Source organism: Myotis myotis, unplaced genomic scaffold (genome assembly GCF_014108235.1).
Source record: "Myotis myotis isolate mMyoMyo1 unplaced genomic scaffold, mMyoMyo1.p scaffold_m19_p_2, whole genome shotgun sequence".
Lineage (NCBI taxonomy): Eukaryota > Metazoa > Chordata > Mammalia > Chiroptera > Vespertilionidae > Myotis > Myotis myotis.
The window spans coordinates 45,062,933-45,084,543 of NW_023416324.1; the positions used below are offsets into that span (position 1 = coordinate 45,062,933).

Genomic DNA, 21,611 nt, shown 5'->3' on the forward strand with positions numbered 1-21,611 from the left:
TATAAAGTGATCTTGTGCAAGAGTCTGCTTTGCCTCTCTCAAGGGGGCACAGAGTGGAGAGTGCCACAAAGTGAAAACAGAGTATATAGCTCAGGCAGCACTGATTTGGGAATTCAGATGACAGACACAATCAACCAGGTACGGTGGACCAGGGAAGGCTCGCAGGAGCTGTGTTTGTAAGACGATCTAGTCAAAGAAGTAAAGCAGTAAAGGTTTTGCTGTAAAGAGAAGAGAGCACTACCTCCAGGTTCTAGTCCTGCTACCACCCGTCCAGGTCGCCCTGATCTTCCTGGTCATGGCTCTGTGTTCTAGGAACCCACAAGCAGCAATCTCACGACGTCTGGAAGGAAGGAAGAATGGCAGCTTTAATAACCCCCAGAGAGGCTCAGCCAGACCTGGGGGGGGGTGGGGGGGTGGGGGTGGGGGGTAGGGGCGGGGATAGGAAGGTTAACCTTTCTTGCCTCTCATGCTCCAGAGAAATAGATAGATGTGTGGGGCAAGCTCCGGTTCAGGTTCAGCAGTGTTGTTGGTGTTTTTTGTTTTGTTTTTGCTTTTGATGGGATCAGATGGTTCATTTTCAAAGAGAGACTGAAAGAACGTTGTCATCTATAAGAGCCAGAGCCTAGGAGTCAGGCTTGTGCTTCAATTCTGGCTCTGCCTCTTATCCCCTGGGTGATCTTCTGGCAATTGATCCCACCTCTCTAAGCCTCAGTCTTTGTTACCTAAAAATTTGGGATAAAGATATGTACCTCATAGGGATGTGGTGGGGATTAAAGGATAATGTTACAAGCCCCAGAGCACATTGCAGGGCACAAAGTAGCTGATTTTAAAAAAAGAAATCTGTTGATGCAACCAGTGCTAGCTATTGTTATTAACATCGAAGAAAAGCAGAGGACGCATACAGGGCAGTCCCCCCCCCCCCCCCCCCCTTCCCAAAGCTCTGCCGGGCAGAAGGCCAGGGTCCTGGAACTTAAAGGGATTTGGGGAGGGGGGAAACCTTGAACGGGTGGGATCCTGGAGTCCCTCGCGTTGGCAGAGGCGGGGAGAGCTGGGGTGGGTCGCAGTGCCAGGGTCCAAGTGACCCAGCCCTGGCAGGGCTGGTACCCGGGAAGAGAGCCTTTTCTCCTGCCTCTGGCGTCTCCGGGGGCCCAGTTCTGGGGCGGGAGTGAGGGAAAGAGAGGAGGGGCGACTGGGGGAATTTCCCCGCCTCTCTTGCTCCTTCCATAAATCACCGCAGTCTCGGTGGCGGCAGAGCCGGGAAGTGCGCGGAGCCGGAGCGCAGCGTGGTGGCACCAGACACCTCCCTTTCCCCACCGCTTTCTTTCTTTCTGTTCTTTTTTTTTCCTCTCTCAAACCTTCCCCTCTCCCTTCTCGCTCGGGTGGCTGCCCTGGCCCAGCAGCCCGATTGCCGCTCCGCCTCCTCTGGGTGCTGCCGGCCGCCCTCGCCGCCGCCGCCTGCCTGCGCCCGGACTCCGGGAAGCGAAAGCTCGGCGGCTCCCGGCTTGCGCCCCGGCTGTCAGCCCCGCGGCTGCTCGGCCCGCGCCCCCGGGGGCAGGCGCCGCCGCTCTTCCCGACGCCACAGCGTCGCGGGGGCTGCTCCAGTGTCCCGGGGACCCGCTGGGGGGCCGCTTCCTCTCCCGCCCGCCGCCGGAGCTGGCGATGGTGGCCGCCCGCGCTCCCGCGCTGTAGCCGGGCGCCCCCTAAGTTTGGAAGCCGCCGCGGCGCGCGCAGAGGCGTCTGGACCCGGGGAAGAAAGTTTTGCGGGGTGCGCCGAGCGGGCCCTGGGCGCACCTCCCGTGGCTCTCTCTCCCTGCTTCCCGGAGCCCTGCGGCGGGGAGTGGGGGGAGGCAGCATGGCCCGCGAGCCGGAGGAAGAGGATCGGGCGGGGGCGGCCGCCCTGGCCCGCGGCTGCCGGGGCTTGCCCGGCCGGGCCGGGGCGGGAGCGCTGCGGCCGTCCCTCTGGCTGTTCTGCCTGGTGGCGTGCTGGCTGCTGGGCGCGGTGGCCCACGCCGACTTCTCCATCCTGGACGAGGCGCAAGTGCTGGCGAGCCAGATGCGGAGGCTAGCGGCAGAGGAGCTGGGGGTCGTCACCATGCAGGTAAGAGGCCCCCATGGCGCCCCCAAACTTGCCAGGCATTCTTCCTCTCCTGCGCAGAGCCCCTTCCCCAGTGCAGGTCCCCTTGACCGTGCACCGACCTCTCTGGCACGCACAGCCCCCTCCCCCTTCCCCTTTCCCCCGGCTACCTCTATTCTCTGCACAGGGCTCCCCCCGCTCCCCAAGCCCATATGCACACCCACTCTTCCTTGCACCAGGTACTCCTCCCCTTTTCCTCTGCAGAAGCCCCTGCTCTTTGCACGGGACCCCCTTTCCCTCCCACCCAGCTCTTTTATCTTCGCAAGGATTCTCCGGTTCCCTCGCACCTTCTTCCCTAATGTGCACGATTCTCCTCCGCAGTCTGGTTTTTACCCCGCCGCCCCTGCAAACTTCCCTTCCCTCTTTGTGTACCCATCCCGGGGCAGCCGGCCCCGCCTGGCTCGGATGGTTTCCGAGGCCCCCAGTCTACCCCTGGACCACCTCCTCGTGTCCACCCCTACCGCGCGCATTCAGGGGCGCCGGGAGGGGAGGCACCCGCAGCTGCTCCCGGTCCACCTGGGTCCCTGCCGAGAGAGGCTCTGAGCGGACTCCGAGCTCCCTGTCCCTGCCGGGTGCCCTGGGGGAGGGGCTGGCTTGGTAGATTCCTGGTGGATTCCCGACTCTTGTCCTGTGGGGGAGACTTTTGTTGTTATTGCTATTGTCCGTTGCGTGCTGTCCGCTGTACGAGCTTTGTTTTGTTTTGTACCTGCCTTTTGGGGGTGGGGAGTGGGAACACAGTGAATGGGGTTCCTATGTTTCCCGTTTGTTTACAGTGCGGTTCCTCCCCAGGACGGGGAGGGGGCTTCCAAAAGAATGAGCGTGTCTAATAGGGAATCCTGACGATGTTACTAATAACCAGCAACACAGCACTTAGTAAACATTGCTGCACAGCCACCACCTGGAGAGTCTGTCCCGCCGTTATTTTAACCCGCACTTGGCTGATAAGGCCCCCTCGATGAGGAGAGGTTGAGATGACATGGAGAGTCTGAAACCTTTGCTGTAATGTTCTTCAGGAAAACAACCTCTTATGCCTTCTAACAGCAACAATGGTGATGCATGTGGTCTTCGAAAGAACGAAGTTTCCAGGAATGTGTTCTTGGAATAGGTTTCAGAGCTCGATTTTACAGTGACCACCAGTCCACCTTCCACCAGGAGGGAGAGGTGTTTTGAGTCACTTAGGCGGGGTTTTGTGTCGCTTTGGTAGGATTCAGGTTTCTGACGCCCCCCCCCCCTTTTTTTTAAACCCTCTTCCCTGCGACCTCCCCAGTCTCCTCCCAGGATGATGCAGTTTTCCTAAAGCAAGTTCTGCAGTCCTTTTACACTAAAGTGGAAGACAATTAGAATTACTATTATTTTTTTTAACAGTGAGGTGAGGTTGAAGAGTGGTTGGTTAGCTTGAATGAGAATTCTGTACAGTCTTTCTTCGTAGATAGCAGCCCTGAAGGGCCATAGTGTCGGGTTCTTCATTTGCATAGTAACAGACAAGCTTTTTTAAGTTACCCCACTTAACTGTCCTTTTCTATGCAGAACTTTCAACTTCAGATCTAGCTGTAATTTTCTTCCATAGACATTTTGTGATCTCTGATGATTGTTGAGAGTTCTTAGGATGAAGCCGCTGTGAGAGGAAATAGAACTAAAATGTTAGTAAGAACACTGGTGAGTGTTTCAATTTAGAGCACAAACAATTGCATTTTTGCATAGAGGCACCTCTTTTAATAAAGGACATTTCCTATGTTGCTGTGTTGGACTGTGCTTGTAAGATCAGTAGGCATTTGTCCCCTTCAGCCCATAACTGGGGCTGGACAAGGGAACCCTAGGATTTTTTTTTACCCCCTTCCCCATATAAGCGAAGGGCTTGCTTTCTCTAAGATGCTGACAGCAGTTTTAGTGTTTCTCACCCGATCCTTGACAAAAGGTGAAATCGGATCCTAACACATTGTCATTTAGGTAGGGATCCAAAGCAAATGTAGTTTTAAAAGGCTTCTCTGTTGAAAAGGAGACACTTTAGAAAAAAGCCCCGATCAGTGGGGGGTTTGTGCCCAAATGGCCCTTTATCTCCTCCCAACTGGCCTCTTTCTAACACCTTTGCAACCTCATTGTGGAAACTGGCCTCCTGGGGACAGGGTTTTGTCTGGCAAAATGTGAAGTGGCTTCTCTCCTTTTTTTGAAAGGAGAAGCACATACTGTATTTAATATTTAAATTCCTCTTCTTGAGCTATACCTTGATCTGCCACTTGCCTCTATCTGGGAGAATTGGGGAGAGTCTCTTTTTAATTTTGTTAGACTGCCAGCTTTTTTGGGGGTGGGTGGGGGTGAGGGGTACTTATAAAATAAAATCTAAGGCAGGTTAGGTTTTTGACCAATAGAACAAAGATTGTGAGCCTCACATGTCCCTCTGTAATCCTCTGGAATTTGTTCCCTGGGACTGAAATTTTGTGGGGTTAGTGACCTAAAGTGCAGATTATATAGCCCTCCCTGTGGAATGCTGAATTTTATAGCTGCAGAGCTAATCTGTTGTTCGAGGTAGGAAGCCTCATGTGGCCATTAAGGTGAGCTGGGCAGACTTCCCTGTGAGAGGGCTGGGGAAAGCTTGTGTCTCTTTGTAGGAAAGAAAAATATGCCCTCCTGTGATGAAGGGATTGACTCCTTTCATTTGACCTTGGCATTTCCAGCTCAGTGCAGACCTTTCTGGACAGCATCTTACTTGATGAGAAACGTCAAAGTATATATGTAAAAAGCCTACGTTCAGACTTTTAAATTGCTCCTGTTGAGGCTGAAATTCTCCAAAGACTTTTTATTTTTTTTAGTTTTGAGAAATGGCAAAGTCAGTCCTGAAGCGAGGCCTGCTTGCACATTTCGAATGGCAGCACATACACTGCTCACAGGAGGTTGCAAGGGGTAATTTTACAAAAACAAAAACCAGGCCTTCTTTCGGCGCTGTAGTTTCCCATGACAAGTTCATACGCTTGCTGGTAGAGAAGACAGTTTGAAAAGCGGTCCATCTTAAAAGATTTTCTTGGAAAGGTTTTTTTTCCTGGAGGCTGCCTGTTCTTGTTTTGTTGTTGTTGTTCCTTTTTAGTAATGGTGAAAATATTTTAAAAATCTTGACATGATTTGTACCACCCAATTTTGCCAGTGCCCTAGGAAAGCTGTCACTGAATACTGACCCCCTGGCAGCAGGCATCATACATCATGGGTAAAACTCAAAAACCTAATCATCGTTTCCTCAGGGGTCTGGGTGAGTGAAACCATCTTCGTTGTGATCTGGGGAGCAGAGAGTGGCTGTGTCCAGGGAGACTTGCTTCTGCCTATTCACTCATGCAACAAGTTTTTATCAAGCAGCATCGTGGAGGGGAAAGAACTCTACCTTGGGTTCCAGCATCGCCCCTTGCAAGTGGGATGATCTTCTTCTGCAAATTTGGGAATGGTGATTCTTCCCAGAGATTTTCTCTGTGGACCTAATGGGAAGAGTGCATGTGAAGGCACCTGTTCATGGGAGGCTGGGGCTGGGAACTGTTGATGGGTGTGGTTGTTCTTAAATGGAGAAATATTCATTGAAAGCTTACTGCACACAGAGCACTATGCTAGGTGTTTAGCAGATTTACAAGGAGGTATTCCAGCACAGCCCCGCACATTTATAATCTGGAGGAGGAGGTAAGATTGCACAGGTAAAACAGTTCAGCAACAATGCCTGCTTGTTAGGAGGCATGTCTGGCTCTGGGAACCATTTCACCAGGCACTTATAAGGCCCATTTAACATTATATGACAATACAGGCTTCCTAACAGCGAGGGCCTGGCACACAGCCAGTGTGCCCGCCTTGATGTTAGCTCTAACACAGCTCTGCTGGGCTGGGCAGGGTCACTGTGAACTTGGCAGGCACACCAGCAGGTTGGTCAGACAGCTGCTGTATGTGGCCTGGAAGGGGGTGGTGGTGGGGGTGGTGGGAGGTCCCACTAGTAGAGGCAGAAGAAATACCAGAAGCACAAACTAGAGCTTCCACTCCAGTTGCAGAAAGAGCAGCAGCCAGGACAGATGTGATTTCAGAAACTGAAGGGCTCAACTGGGGTGTGATGTTCACTGAAAATACAGAGCACTGTACATAGTGGCTGCAGCTGAAAGTGAAAAGGTGGCCTCCTTTGTATGCAGTTGAACAGCATTTCTTAAGTGCATTGTTCATTTCTGTAACAAATGTTCAGCAAACTTTGGGGCGAGGGGAAGGGGGGCTTCTGCTCTACGAGGGACCTTGGGTTAGACTCAGCTGGAGAAGTAAGGTGAATAAGGCCTGGTCCGTGCCCTTAGCTCTCAACTGATGATGGAGACATACAAAAGCAGGTGTTATGATACCGGAGTTTAGTGAGAGGCAGAGAGGTTTTAGAATGCAGTGGGTTAGAGCCATGGTGGAGAGAGGAACAGGGCATTATGGGAGTACAGAAGAGGGCTGTCCAAGCCCATCTGGTGAGGTCGCAGAAGGTGGCTATTCCTCTATAGGTCTTTCAGTGAACTGTCTGCATACACAGGCCAATCCTGAAAGCAGCAGCAGCTTCAACCATGAAGGGTATCCAAATCAGTAATTCATCAGGCATTTCTAATCCCCTTTGATGGCCCTGGACAAGGTAGTTGGCATATCTTTAAATGCCTGAATAGGGGGTGGCTGTAACTCTTATATGTCTTCATGTGATCCCATGTCTTGTTTCTTTGGCCATCACCCCTGGAGCTTCTGTGGTTACTGGACATACATATCTTGATGCCTTTCCTGTAACTGCATGCTGATAGACAGTGATATTAGGTAAGGTTTGTATTCTCCCTAAAATAATGTCCATTATACCAGGAATGTCATGTTTTGGATGCTTTGAATGTTTACTTAGGCAATATAGAATGTTTTAGGAGTGAGAAATCAACCGTATTTGCAAATAATATGGTTTGATTCTGTCTATGCCTTGTGTACAGTATAAGCCCTAGTGGAAAACCTGCTGACTTGTTCTCTCCTGAAATTGAATATTTGGAGTAGAAGAACGTTGACGATTGATGGGTGACTGAGTTGAACTTGGTAAGCATGAGCCCAAGGAAAAGCATGTGGAATGACTTCTGACGGAGTATCCCTGTTGTGCTAGGACTTCCTTCCCTTCCTCTCCACTAATACCTGTCTTAGAGCTGGCATCCTCGCCTGTGCTTATGCTTTTCCTGCCAATCATACTTGAGTCTGGAGGGGTGCGGGGGAGGGGAAGGAGGTGGCTTCACACTTTATAACTTGGTGCTATTTCTGGTTGCTGCTTGAGGAGTTCCTTCCTTGAGCTTAAAGTGGATGAGCAGACAGGAACCTTGCAGAACTCTGGAATTTTGGGATTATGTGCAGTGGGGTTTACTTTTGCATCTGTTTGGACCCGGCGTAAAAACGTGTTGAAATCCAAAATATTGAAGGGGCAACAGTTTAAAAAATAAGTTCTTATTTTTCAGTTACAGTTGACATTCAGGAACAACAGCTTTGAGTCGGTTCATCTTTAACTGCCTAATTTCCAGCACGTTACTAAATTGCCCTGAACTTTAGCAGTGTCTTCATGCTTCATTTGGTTAATGGGGAGAAATATATTTAAAAAGTGTCTAGCACAGGGGTGGGCAAACTTTTTGACTCAAGGGCCACAATGGGTTCTTAAACTGGACCGAAGGGCCAGAACAAAAGCATGGATGGAGTGTTTGTGTGAACTAATATAAGTTCAAAGTAAACATCATTACATAAAAGGGTACGGTCTTTTTTTTTTTTTTAGTTTTATTCATTTCAAATGGGCCGGATCCGGCCCGCGGGCCGTAGTTTGCCCACGGCTGGTCTAGCACAAGGTCTAACATAGGAACAGTCAGTAAGCAGACATTCATATGGGACAGTCTGTGTAGTGCCAGGGCACAGAACCTGGCAGGCAACAAACATGTAGCCCCCAGGCCTGAATGAAACTGAACTCTAGTCATTAGAACCCGCATATTTCAACGTGGTCAGTCCTCTGTCCCAGGGGTTAGCAAAGTGTGGCTCACAGACCTCAGGGATGTGGTGCAAAACCATCCCTTGGGGTTTGTGAAGAAAATATTAGGCCTGTTAATCATAGTTATTTATTTACTTTTAAAGTTTTGTATGTCAAAGATTTGAAAAACAATACACCAAAGTAAAGAGAATAGCATTAAAATTCCCCTCTATCTTATCCAGCTTCAACCGTTATTAACTTGTGGTCAGGTTGGTTTCATCTCTGCCAACCCCCATTCTTTCCCTCTCCCCTGATTATTTTGAAGTAAATTCCAGATAGCACATCATTTCATCCATAAAATTTTTTATTGCATCCTTCTTTAGTTTATATATTTCTAAATGTTTTACAGTATACATAGTATTGGTATATCAGCATGAAGAATTTGTAGTCCACAAATAAATACAAATATTTTGGAGGGTGCATCCTTACAGTTTTTTTGCGATGATATGTCTAGCCCTTTATAGACAGCTAGTGTTTTTGCCCGGCAACCTCCTCAGCCTTCCAGATGTAATTCCCAACCTTCTTTCGGGGAGCTCCTCTGGGATCCTTTCTTCCTCCCTCATACATGCGTCTGGCCTTGGTTTTCAGGCTGGGCTTCCCCACAAGGCTGTGAGGTTCCATGTTTTCTTAGTGCCATGCAGTGTGAAGCATGGCTTATTACTCCTGTTCCCTCCCCCTCCCAGAGGAGGGAGGAGTGAAAAGGGACAAGACAAGGTAAGCTGTAGGTGGGGAGAGGGGAGGGTTGACAAGGAAAAGCTGGACTAGATGCATATGTGTCTAATAAGCAGTCAGTCAGCAAATATTCACTGGGCCCCTCATTTTGCAGAATTGGGGGCTGGGAGAGGGCAGGAGACGTATAGGACATCCACCTCTCCTCTGAGAGCTCAGGCCTTATCAGGGAGGCTAAGCCAGTTTGCATAGTCAGCGGTTCTCAATCTGTGGGTCGAGACCCCTTTGGTGGTCGAATGACCCTTTCACAGGGGTCTCCTAAGACCATCCTGCATATCATATGTTTACATTACGATTCATAACAGTAGTAACATTACAGTTATGAAGTAGCAACGAAAATAATTTTATGGTTGGGTCACAACATGAGGAACTGTATTTAAAGGGCCAGAAGGTTGAGAACCACTGGATAGGTCAAGACAGTAGAGAAGGAAATTCTAAAATATGGGATCTAGATTACAGCAGAGTCGCTGAATCCAACATCGATAAGGGGTCAGTAAGACACATGAGTGATGTGGGCCAGGTGTCGGCCAGTAAAGACTGGTGTTTGCTGTTGTAAACTGGAGGGCACGTGCCAGGGAAGCAGGTGCTGCTCAGCTCCTGCAATTACTGCCATTGGCATTGTGGGTCCACTGTTGCCACATGACTCTGTTTTTGTTTTGTTTTTTCACGAGAAGCTGGATATCTAGTCTTTAAGACGGAATCTCTTGAATTGGCTACTAATTCAGATTTTAAAAAGCAAACAAACAATAAACTGTGTGAGTCAAACCAAACATGTCTGCAGGCCAGAGGCCACTGTTCACCGTGACTGGATTGGAATGATTCACTGGGTTCCAGGAGGTGACATTGGTGCTTGTGTGTAGAGGTTATGGGGAAGCAAGTTTCTGTGTAATAGAAAGGAAGACATTCTGATAGAAGAGTTCTCAATTGGGTTGCTTTGGGAGGTGGGCTGCCCATCATCATAATTACTTAAAAGAAATAGTTGTTGGATGTTTACTTGGTGCCAGGTTCATTTCTGACACAATGAAGGTTATGAGGTTCTGGATGCTTAGAGAAAGTATGTGAACCTTTTGGTGGAATGGGGTGGGATTCTGGGAGTCCTCCTGGAAAAAGTGGAAAGAATAGGAGTTGGTTAGTCAAAGAATGGAGTTCCCACAAGTCTCCTTGGTAATGGCACCTCCGAGGAATGGAAAGGTGGCATTCAGGTTTGGAGGTTAAAGAGCTACAGGGAAGAATGGGTGCGAACAGGTCAGAGAAGGTGACAGAGGTCACGCATCCTGAGATCCTTGGGTCTTACCTGTCAGTTGCGACTTATATGGCAGGTAACGGAACACCCCATTTATATTGACTTGAATAAGAAAGGAACCTACTGCCTTATGTAACCGAACGATGCGGTAGATTTGGGGGGCAGGGCCAGATTAGGGCTCAAACAATGTGGCCAGTACCCTATTTCTCGTTCTTTGCATGCCCATGGCTGGCAGTAGCTCACCAGTGTTTGAGTTGGGAACTGGCTGCTGCTTGTGCCCGAGTCTCTTGTATTTGGAGATGTGCTCTGGGAGAGAGGACCTGGACATCTGGAGAAAGCCTGGTACCTATAACTCACACGAAGCGATTTAGGATCCAGCCACCAGCAGACAGAGCCTGCACCATATCGAGGCTCTGCCTCCCCGAGTTCATTTCAAGGAAGGCCTTTGTGGTCTTCCTGCTCTGGTTCGCAGACTGGCTAGTCTGCTTCCCACTGTGGTCTTGTGGTCTCCCTGACGGGCTGTACGAATCCAGGCTCAGCAGGCCTTGTCTCCTTGACCTCCCAGGCCCACAGATCACTGGGTGGCTGGGAACGGGGAAGGACCAGAAAGAAAGTCAAATCTACCTCCCGCATTTTACAGATGAGAAACAGACCCTGTGGGAGAGTGGCTCTCTGAGACACACCAGTAGTAAGTGGTAGACTTAGAACTCAAGTGTTAGTCTTAGGGCTCTTGCTTCTTGAGCCCTTTCACAATACTGTGCTATTCTGCCTGACTGGTGTGATCAGTGGTTGAGCATCAACCCATGAACCAGGAGATCACTGGGCACTGAGTCAGGGCACATGCCTGGGTTGCAGGCTCGATCCCCAGTAGTGGGTGTGCAGGAGGCAGTCGACCAATGATTCTCTCTCACCATTGATGTTTCTATATCTCTCTCCCTCTCCCTTCTCTGAAATCAATAAAAACATATTTAACAAAAAAAAACAATACTATAGTATCTTTTGGGAGCTCCATTTTTCCAAGACAAGATTCCCTTAAAGTGGAAGCAACCTTGACTTAATTAAGAGCCTTTGCATTCCTCTCTTGAAAAAAAAAAGTTTGGGTCGAAACCGGTTTGGCTCAGTGGATAGAGAGTCGGCTTGCGGACTTGAAGGTCCCGGGTTTGATTCCGGTCAAGGGCATGTACCTGGGTTGCAGGCACATCCCCGGGGGGGAGGGGGGGTGTGTGTGTGTGTGTGCAGGAGGCAGCTGATCGATGTTTCTAACTGTCTATCTCTCTCCCTTCCTCTCTGTAAAAAATCAATAAAATATATTTAAAAAAAAAAGTTTGGCTTAGTTATTTTATGGCTGAGAACTTAAAGCTGATAGTCTAATTTGTCAGCTGACTGGTTTTTTTTTTTCTCAAAGTTAAGTTGTTATTTAAATACCTAAAAGCCAGTGAGCCACTGTAGGAACACAAAAAATCGGAGATTTATTGCAGTGTTTTTACAGATTTTTAAAAGAGCAAATGTAAATGGTCAATAGCTATTTATAATTGTGAACCTGTACCACCAAAATTAATTTTTTTTATTAAAAAGGTAAAGAATAAAAAATAAACAAAAACTTAGGTGAGGAACATGTGTGTGTGTGTGTGTGTGTGTGTGTGTGTGTAAAAGCTACAGAAGGAAATTTCACCTGTAATTTTCAGGCAAAGTTCTATTTTGGAATTGAATTTCAGGACCTGCATATCTTTTCATAGTCACTAGGAGTAAGAAGTAAGTTTGTTCTTTCTCTTCCTTCTCCTCCTCTTCCACTTCCTTTCCTCCTCCTTTCCTTCAAAAATTGCAATAGTATTAAGGGTTGTTTATTTGACTCCATAATGAAACAAAATGCCATCATGTCATGGGAAGGACTCTTACCTTGTCCTCCCTCTTTGTTCTGAGTTCAAAAGAAGTTTCCTCTAGTTCAGATTGAGGTAGTGAGACAACTTCTGAGTTAATGACTGAGAAAAGCTCCAACACCTAAAGACCAGAGTGGATCGACTGGAAGGTAGCTGGGTCCATAGTTTCCCTGGAAAGACTGTGCTTTATTGTAATTGCAGGGTAGAAGCCAGTAGAGTAAATTCTTATCTGTTATATGTGATAACGTATTGGTTCTGTGCCAACCCTAATAGTTATTTTAAAGACTCTGTCAAAGACCAAGACTGCAGCACTTTTTTTCTGGATTTCCCCTTGGATATTTTCTTAAATGTTATTTTTGCATGGAGTATTTTAAAAGCTACTCTGAGGCCCTGGTGGAAGGGCAGTGAAAATCGGTGAGCCAGTGAGAATGATTCTGAATTTTTAATTAGGCTTTGAGTTGTTTCTTCAAAGTGTGGAGCCATCATTAGTGATGTAAGTCTTGTTGCATTAGCAGAGACTGACATTTTACTTCAAACGGGGAGAGTGCAGCTGTCCTGTGCAGATAAAAGTTGCCAAGTGCGGAATAGCAAGGTGGATTGGTAGATAATTAGCTGTCCCACGTTACTGCCTCGTGGAAGAAGCCTGCCAGTCATGGGCAGGAAGCAGGAATTATTAGGGGGAAGAAATCCAAGTGTGTCATGAAGCAATTTGGAATCACTTCGGCTGTGGCAGAGCTGATAAGGCGTATGTTAAGGAAACCAGACAAACCTAGACTCGTATATGATGGCCAACTTTCTTTTTAAAAAAATTTAATTCAAAGGCAGAAGGGCTAGAAATTAATGATCCATAAATACACTGAAGTACAGATCCATCGGTCTGCTCTGACGCCGTGGATAAAATAATAACCAGTTTAAAATAGTGTTCATATTTCCATGTCACTTGAAAATAAAGAGGGGGTTCTATATGGAAAAGAAATCACAGGGAAGCCATATAACCTTGAGAATTACTGTGCTGTGTTTAACCACAAAGAGATACTGGAAGAAGAAATTTTGAAATATATCACCTCCCTGATGTGTGTTACAATATTTATAAATGGCTTGAGGATACTTTTATGGCCTTCTTGGTGGACTATATGTGTTCTGTAAATATTCATATAAGTTTTACTGTGGTCATCACATTTATCTCTGGGAAATGAGAGATGTAGAAAGACCTGTTGGTCTTTTTTTAAATTTTTTTATTTAAAAAAATTTTTTTTAAATATATATTTTATTGATTTTTTACAGAGAGGAAGGGAGAGAGATAGAGAGTTAGAAACATCGATCAGCTGCCTCCTGCACACCTCCTACTGGGGATGTGCCTGCAACCAAGGTACATGCCCTTGATCGGAATCGAACCTGGGACATTTCAGTCTGCAGGCCGATGCTCTATCCACTGAGCCAAACCGGTTAGGGCCCTGTTGGTTTTTTTTGTCCATCCTCAATCATTTGCTAACTCAGAGGAAACCTCATGGAACATTTTTGGCCCCTGCCAGGATATTGGACTCATTGGTCCTAATTCCATCCATGTTTACTGATTGGCTTTCTCCAGAGCCAGGGTCTCTCCCAGAGGCACGGGGTGCGGAAGTGTGGGTGCTGTGTGTCTTGGGTCGTGTCCTCCGCGTGAGAGCTGCCCCTGGCCAAGGCAGGAGAGCCAGTTTTTGGCTCTTTGCTGCTGCTGCTGCTGCTCTCTCCCTGGGAACCTGGCACTGGCTGGTGCTGCCCTGGGCAGACTTGGAGAAAGCTGGGAGAACGGAGGTGTTTGACAGTCTTGGCTGTTGGATCCAGAGTTGGTTGGATCCTCTGTGAAACAGGGATATTTGCCCCGTGGTAGTCTTGGGAGGGAATAGATTGTGCTGACTGTGAAACAATTTCATTTGTTAGGGGTCGAGATCCCTAGAGTCAGCATAAATTCAGGGTGACCAGCAAGGAGGCCTGGAACATTTTATTTGCATACATGTATATTCAGATAATAAATGTGGGCAAGAGTTGCAAACAGTAAAGCTTTGTACAGGTGCGAGTTATTAGGGTATGAGCTCCTGCCAGAAAGAGCCCAGATGTATTCATCTGTAGTCCTGGTACGTTTAGCACTGTCTCTGGTATATGGTGAAGGCTCGGAAATGTCTGGACTACAGAAATTGTGTGCTCGTCTTTTAACAGTAGACTTTGTAACTTTCCAATAGTTATTATAACAAAGTTTACTGTGTTTCATGTGTTAATTTCATTACTTTAGTCTTAGAGTGAATTGTCTTGAGCCATTACTTGCTACTGAAGATTTAAATGTTTCTGATGAGTGAAAGTGTATCAAGCACATTAGGACTCGGAATATTAGGTGCTTCTGATGTTTAATTTCTTCATGTTAGAGAAAGTGGGGGGGGGAACGTATATTGAGGACATTTAAGAATATTAAAAAATGCAAAAATGTGTGTATACTTGCAAATTATGTGCTTAGAGCTACTTTGCCCTGGAGGTTAAATTCATTGGTTAATTTTCGTGACAGATATTTATCGAGCACATACTATATGCCAGGTACTATCTTGGATTTGAGTTTGTGGTTAAAAAAAAGAGAGACATGGTCCCTACTCTGATGGAGTATACCACCTACTAGAGGAAATAGACATTAAAGAAATAATCATAGAAATGTAAATTACAGATTTTGAGTAGTGTTATAAAGGAAACAAGGACTATTAGAGTACCAGGGAGAGCCTTTAAAAATGTCAGCTTTTTTATTTCTTTGCTTAAAATTAGGCTATAATATTCCAATGTATGTATATACCATATTTTGCTTGTCCATTCGTCCACTGATGGACACTTGGGCTGCTTCCATCCTTTGGCTGCCATAAATAACGCTACTATAAACGTGGGTAGTACAAATATTTGAGTCCCTGCATTCTACCCAGAAGTGGAATTGCTATGTCATGTGATAATTCTATGTGTAATTTTTTGAGGAACAGTCATACTGTTTTCCAAAGTGGTTATACCATTTTATATTCTTATCAGCAATGGACAAGAATAATTTCTTCACATTCTTGCCAACATTTTTTTATTCTTATTTTTGTAATAGCCATCCTGATGAGTTTGGAAATGGACTCTCTGGTGTAGAGCTCCATGAGTTTTAGTGAATATGCAGCCATGTAACTATCACAGTCAAGGTACATAGCAGTTTCATCAGGCCCCCAAATTCTCTTTGCAGTCAGTCCTCCGGCCCCTCACCTGGAACTCCATCTTTGTAATTTCACCTTTGCCAGGTTGCTGTATAAATGGATGCATTATGGTATGCATTTTGAGTCTGGCTTTTTAACATTTAGCCTCATGCATTTGAGATTCAGCTACATTGTGTATATCAACAGTTCATTTCTTTCTGTTGCTGAGTAGAATTCCATGGTGTGGGTGTACCACAGTTTGTTTATCCATTCACCAGTTGAAAAACATTTGGAATTTTTTGAGGTTATAAATCTATAAACATTCCTATATGTTTATTCATGTACAAGTTTTTGTTGGAACATATGTTTTCCCATCTCTAGGGCTGGGATTACTGTGTCATATGGTAAGAGTATGTTAAACTTTAGCCGTAACCAGTTTGGCTCAGTGGATAGAGCCTCGACCTGCGGACTGAAAGGTCCCAGGCTCGATTCCGGTCAAGGGCATGTATCTTGGTTGCGGGCACATCCCCAGTAGGGGGTGTGCAGGAGGCAGCTGATTGATATTTCTCTCTCATTGATGTTTCTAACTCTCTATGCCTCTCCTTTCCTCTCTGTAAAAAATCAATAAAATATATTTTTTTTTAAAAAAAGAGTATGTTAAACTTTGTAAGAAACTGCCAGTCTGTTTTCCAAAGGGGCTATATCATTTTGTATTCCCTCCAGCAATGAGTCCTGGTGGCTCCATATCCTCGCCAGGACTTGATTGGGTCAGTCATTTTAATGTCACCCAGTGTACCTGTGTGAAGTGATATCTCATGGTGGTTTTAATAGACATGTGCTAGTGAATAATGGTGCCGAGCATTTTTTCAAGTGCCTGTTTGCCATTAATCTATAGATCTGGTTTTTTGGTGAAATGCCAACACCTTTGCCCATTTTTAAATTGGGTTCTTTTCTTACTGTTAATTTTTAAAAACAATTTACTGGTTTTATTATGTGTGTAGACTTGTACAATGATCACCACCATTCAGTTTTGTAACATTTCTGTTTTCTCTTTTCCGTTTATTGAGGTGACATTATTCTCACAAGGAAGTTGATTTTATTACTTAAAGGATAGTGATGCCCCGGATTAGAAAGAATAAAGTGTAATCCAGATACACATCTTTCAAAGGGAGTCGTGGACTTTGCAGTTCTTGGTTTCAGCTCAAAACAAAGCATTGTTTAAAAGTCCTGGTTTAAGTGGCCTGTGGATTCTTAGATTAAGTCACTCAGGCAATCAATCTGTTAGTAACCACTGATTGAACTCCTCCTCTGAGGAGGGTACAGAGATAAAGGAACAGAGTCCCTGCCTTTGAGGGGCCTTCATTCTAGAAGGGGGTGAGGAGGGGGAGTAGATATTTAAATATGCAAAAATTAAAGATAACGTTGGCTTAGTTCTTTGAGGGAGATAAAGGTAGGTTAATGCGGGTTTTCAAAGGAGGCCTCCTGGGGGGCTGGTCTGCTGTTTGAGCTGAGCTGAGGCCTGAATGGTGTTGAAGTCGCTTGGGAAGAGCTGGGGGAAGGGGTAGGATGCACTGGGCTTGAGAGGGGGATGAGGTGTGTGTGAGGGGCTGAAAGAAGGCACTGAAAGAGGGTGGGAGGGAGGAAGACGAGAGAGAATAGGATCCCTGGGAAGAGCAGAGTTTGGATTTTATTCTGGCTGAAATGGGAAGCCATTGGAAGATTTTAGGCATAAGAGCGATGTGATTGACTTTTGCTTTAGAAATATCCCTCTGGTTATTGGGTACCCTGGTTGTATGGGGTATGGGTGGGGGTGGAGGTGGGGGAGACAAAAATGGAGGTGGGGAAAGTAATGAAGGCATTTATTCTTCATGGAGTGGTAGCACCACATTTACCTTTGCAGTTTCATTTAAATTTGATAAAATTGTATTGTTTAATGATGTACATCAAGCATGTCAAACTCAAAGGCTAACATGGACCAAAAAAATGAGGCATGCGGCCCGCAGGCCGCGAGTTTGACATGCTTGATGTACATCAACAAAAGCTCACTGGGCCAAGGCTATGATTTAGTAGGATAATTGCAATAGATTAAAGACTCAAGAGAATAAGACTGTTCTATATAGAAAATGAGACACATTGATAATCTTCACATTTACAGATATTCTCTGCTGAGCAATTGACAAATAAAGGCAATCGAGATCTTAGCTTATTAGCAGTGTAAGTTTGACAAGTCCCCGTTTTCCTCTTCATAGCCTCAGTTTTCTCACTCTATAAGTAGAAAAATCATACCTGTCTCAACCCTGGGTGGTTGTTAGAGTCACGGTTATATGTATGTTGTAGACTCATTGTCATCATCATCATTGTTGTCAGTGGATATATTGAATTGTAAGTAACAACCCATGCCAACTGAAACTGCCTGAGAGGATAAAGAGAGTTTGTTGGCTTAAGTAGCTGGAAGGCTTACCGATAGTGTGCGTGCGCTTCAGGCACAGTTTGACCAGAGCCCTGGCTCCACTTGTTCTCTGTTACTCTCCAGGCTCTGTCACCCGATATTAGGTAATTCTCAGGCTGCTCTTGCCTGTTGTATAATGAGTGCAGTGGTTCCAGACCTCTCACCCAAGGATATTTTTTCCATTGATTTTTAGAGAGAGTGGAATGGAGAGAGAGAGAGAGAGATCTGTGAGAGAGACACACATTGATTGGTTGCCTCCCAGGGCCAGGGATGAACTGAAACCCAGGTACATGCCCTTGACGGGGAATCAAACCCACAACCCTCCGGTGAACAGGCTGATGCTCTAGCCCAGTGGTCGGCAAACTGCGGCTCACGAGCCACATGCGGCTCTTTGGCCCCTTGAGTGTGGCTCTTCCACAAAATACCACATGCGGGCGCGCACCTACAGTGCGAAGTTGACTTAAAACTTTAAGTAAAGTTATTAATTTTAGGGAACGTTGTGGAGTGAAAGGAGATGTAGTGTCGAAGATTGAGAAAGGTATGTTGAGATGGTTTGGACATACAGAGAGGATGAATGAAAGGAGATGGATGAAACAAGTATACAAGACGAGTGTGGATGGGAGAGTTGGAAGGGGTCAATCTCAGCGAATGTACCTCAATCAGATTGAGGATGTTTTTAGCAAAGGCCAGTTTAGGAGTACCCTAATTAAGTTAATAACAATATACCGACCTATATAGTTTAAATTTAAAAAATTTGGCTCTCAAAAGAAATTTCAGTTGTTGTACTGTTTGATATTTGGCTCTGTTGACTAATGAGTTTGCCAACCACTGCTCTAGCCAGTTAACAACACCGGCCAGGGCATGGAAATAACTTTGATCATTTTGGTTAGCATCTTAGTTATACTGGACTCTCCCCCACCTCCTTTTAAAAATTTAATTGATTATTTACTAGGAAGTACTTGACAGTGTCATGTTGGCATGATAACCTGGGACTGCTTAATCTATTTGGTTAGTAAAAGGTGTGGAAGGCAGTTCTAATATGTATTAGAATATAATGTTAGCTTTATGTGAAATGATTATGGTTTGGAATTACCTATGCTGGTGGAGTTTATATTTTACAAACCTATTATTACAGATACATCCTAATAATGTCATATGTTTCATGGCATAACATGTTTCGGACAGAACTATGTTTCTAAGCACCTGGTAGGAGATACTTTATAATTTGTGTTTTGAAAATTTCAGACCAAGCTCCATTTGCCCATCCCTTATTTTTTGTTTGGCTGTGTCTATTCCATGATGACCTTTAGAAAAGTCATGAAGAGAATTACTGCATCCAGGATGTGGTTACTAAACAGTCTGCATTTAGTTCATTTAGTGATTGAAACTAAGTAATAGTTAAGACATTTTCAAATGAACATAAACACCCATTTTATTGGATCTTAATAAGTGATTTTGGAGACATTCGTACTTACAAAAATAATTGCCATCTATTTTGGACTAAGTTATCAAGAATTCATTATGAAGGGAATCTCCTTATGACATAGTAAAATATATCAAGGAGATAAAGTATGATAAGTATCCTTTTTAAATTTACCCTCCAGAAACTTGTCTTCCATTGGATCTGATTCAAACATTACAGGACTTGAATATAACAGAATTTTTACTTAGCACATTCATAGGTTATTGAAGTAAAAGTTACGTGGTGCTACTTCCCATAATATCTAACGTTGAATCAAGGGATGGGAAGCCTGCGTACCATCTACCAAGCAGTGTGCCTGATTTTGTAATTTTAGGTCTCTTCCATTTTATTAGAATTTGATTTTCACATACTGGTTCTCGTAGTTAATGAGACTAAGATCAAAGTTGTATAGGTAGACATTGGACCATTTCTTCTTAGTTTTATGATCACATTAGAATTCTGTAAATACACTTTTCCTTAAAACATTCATGTCGCTGCATGACACCTTTAAAACTGTAGGAATGATTCTTGTATCTAAACAGTTTAACCAGGACAATGAAGTAAATGGTGAAATAAGTCATCTTTCATTTCACATGTATGAATATCTACTGCTAGCTTGGCATTCTTGTAGATGCTGAAGGTAGAATAGTCAACAAAGTACAGCTCTGCCTTCCTGGAGTAGATATGTTTTTATTGAATTTTTAGAGAAAGCGGAAGGGGGAGGGGAGAGAGAAACATTGATTGGTTGCCTCAAGTACACACTGACTGGGAATCGAACCCACACTCTTTGGAGTATGGGAGGACACCCCAATCAACTGAGCCACCTGGCCAGGGCAAGACTTTAGTGGAGGACTCACAGGCACTGGAGGGATTGCCTGAGGGATAAACACTTCAGGCTAGTCTCTCCCAAGCCACATTTCTTGTTTACGACCTTTTTAGAAGACTCACAAGTGGCCTGTAAACAATTACCATGCTTTATTCTTCCTCTGTGTGTTTTCCATAAACCCTGCGCTTGGATTTTTATTTATTTTTTCTAACTGAGCTGCCTGGGACTTACCCCACTCTCCAGCCTCCTAGGACTGTCCTGTCGGGCAAGGGGTAAGCTTACCTTCCTGGAGGCTTTGTGGATGTGCTTCAAGTAAAAGGCATTTATAGGTAGTGCAGAGGCCTTTCCAAGCAGTGGTGAGAAATCTGAATGCTTCCAGGTATCTTCAGTTTACAACAGTTTGGCTTCCAAATACCATTTCAAAGTCTGTTGTTTGAAACAACATTCATGCAAAGGGGTTATAAAAGCAGACCCAGCCCTGGCCAGTGTGGCTCAGTTGATTGGAGCGTTGGCCTATGTACCAAGGGGTGGTGGGTTCGATTCCCGGTCAAGGCACATACCCAGATTGTTGGTTTGATCCCCAGGTCGGGTTAGTATCGGGGGCAGCTGATCGATGTTTCTCTCTCACATTGATGTTTCTCTCTCTCCCTCTCTCCCTCTCTCCCTTCCTCTCTCTCTCTCAAAAAAAAAAAAAAAAAAAAAAAAAAATTAAATATAGACCCACTACCCAGGCCAACTCGCAGAAGCCTGTTTCCAGAAACTAATTTTTAATGCAAGTTTTTCCGAGCCTCAGGTTTCTCACTGTGAAAGACTGGGATACATTCATGGTGATAGGGTTATGAGAGAAGGTCTACGAGAATATCTGGCCCAGTGGCTGATGTCGGAGTTCTCACGAAGTGTTGGCCTTTTTCTATGAAGGGATATGTTGCTGCTCATCAGAATTTCACGGTCCAACCCTCACGTCTAGGTTTTGAGCAGCAGTGAGGGTTTTGGTGTGTGGGGATGAGAAATGAGTAGGACGAATCTCCTACATTATTAATGGCTGGGAAAAGGGAAGTGTTATACAATATTACCTACTACTGATTGAGCATTTGCTATGTACGGTACACTGTAATACAGATTAAGTACTGACTATTTTCATTGAACTCAGACAGAGCCCTGTGGACTAAGCTTGCTGCCAAAATGTCTGTTCCTAATAGCCTTGGCCGGAGGGCTTGGTTCTTCATGTCCTAATGGCTCTATTTTCAGTCCCTGCCCACTTCTTCTGTGTGTGTTGCTGTTTTTCCCAATTTTGTCCCTGTCTATAGATCAAGAACGCCGATTTGGGGACATTTTTGTCTGTCACTAAGCAATTTCAGCAAAAAGGAAAATGTTTTTCGAATTCCTAAAGGCCAGACCAGCCTTCTCCCTGGTAGCGCAGGTCTGCTGGGGCCCGTTTCCTCTTGAAACGCCTCCCTGTGATGTTGTAACTTAAAAGATGGAGGGCCGTTTGATCCAAGCCCGGGATTTGTTGGCTACAGGGTTTTTGTTAATAGAAAACATCCACGCACCTCTAGGGGGCAGAAATTAAAGCACATACTTCTTCCTCTTTGACCTTTGAACCCTTGCCATTTACATCAAACACTGGCTGGGAGAGAAGGCTAAATTAATAATCTGTGATAGCTCCCTCTCTAACAAGCCTCACTTTAAACCTGGCATTTTC

The 21,611-nt window shown here is 45.3% G+C and overlaps 1 protein-coding gene across 2 annotated transcripts in view; it reads left to right on the plus strand.

Annotated features, from left to right (window-relative positions):
* Window positions 1-1,235: 1,235 nt before the first annotated feature.
* Window positions 1,236-21,611, plus strand: part of CACHD1 (cache domain containing 1) — a 221,965-nt gene continuing 201,589 nt past the window's right edge. For both annotated transcript variants that reach the window (XM_036347577.1, XM_036347578.1), the window contains exon 1: window positions 1,236-2,098. In XM_036347577.1, coding sequence (XP_036203470.1) covers window positions 1,853-2,098 — 246 coding nt within the window. In that variant the 5' untranslated portion in view covers window positions 1,236-1,852. The remainder of the gene's footprint in view (window positions 2,099-21,611) is intronic.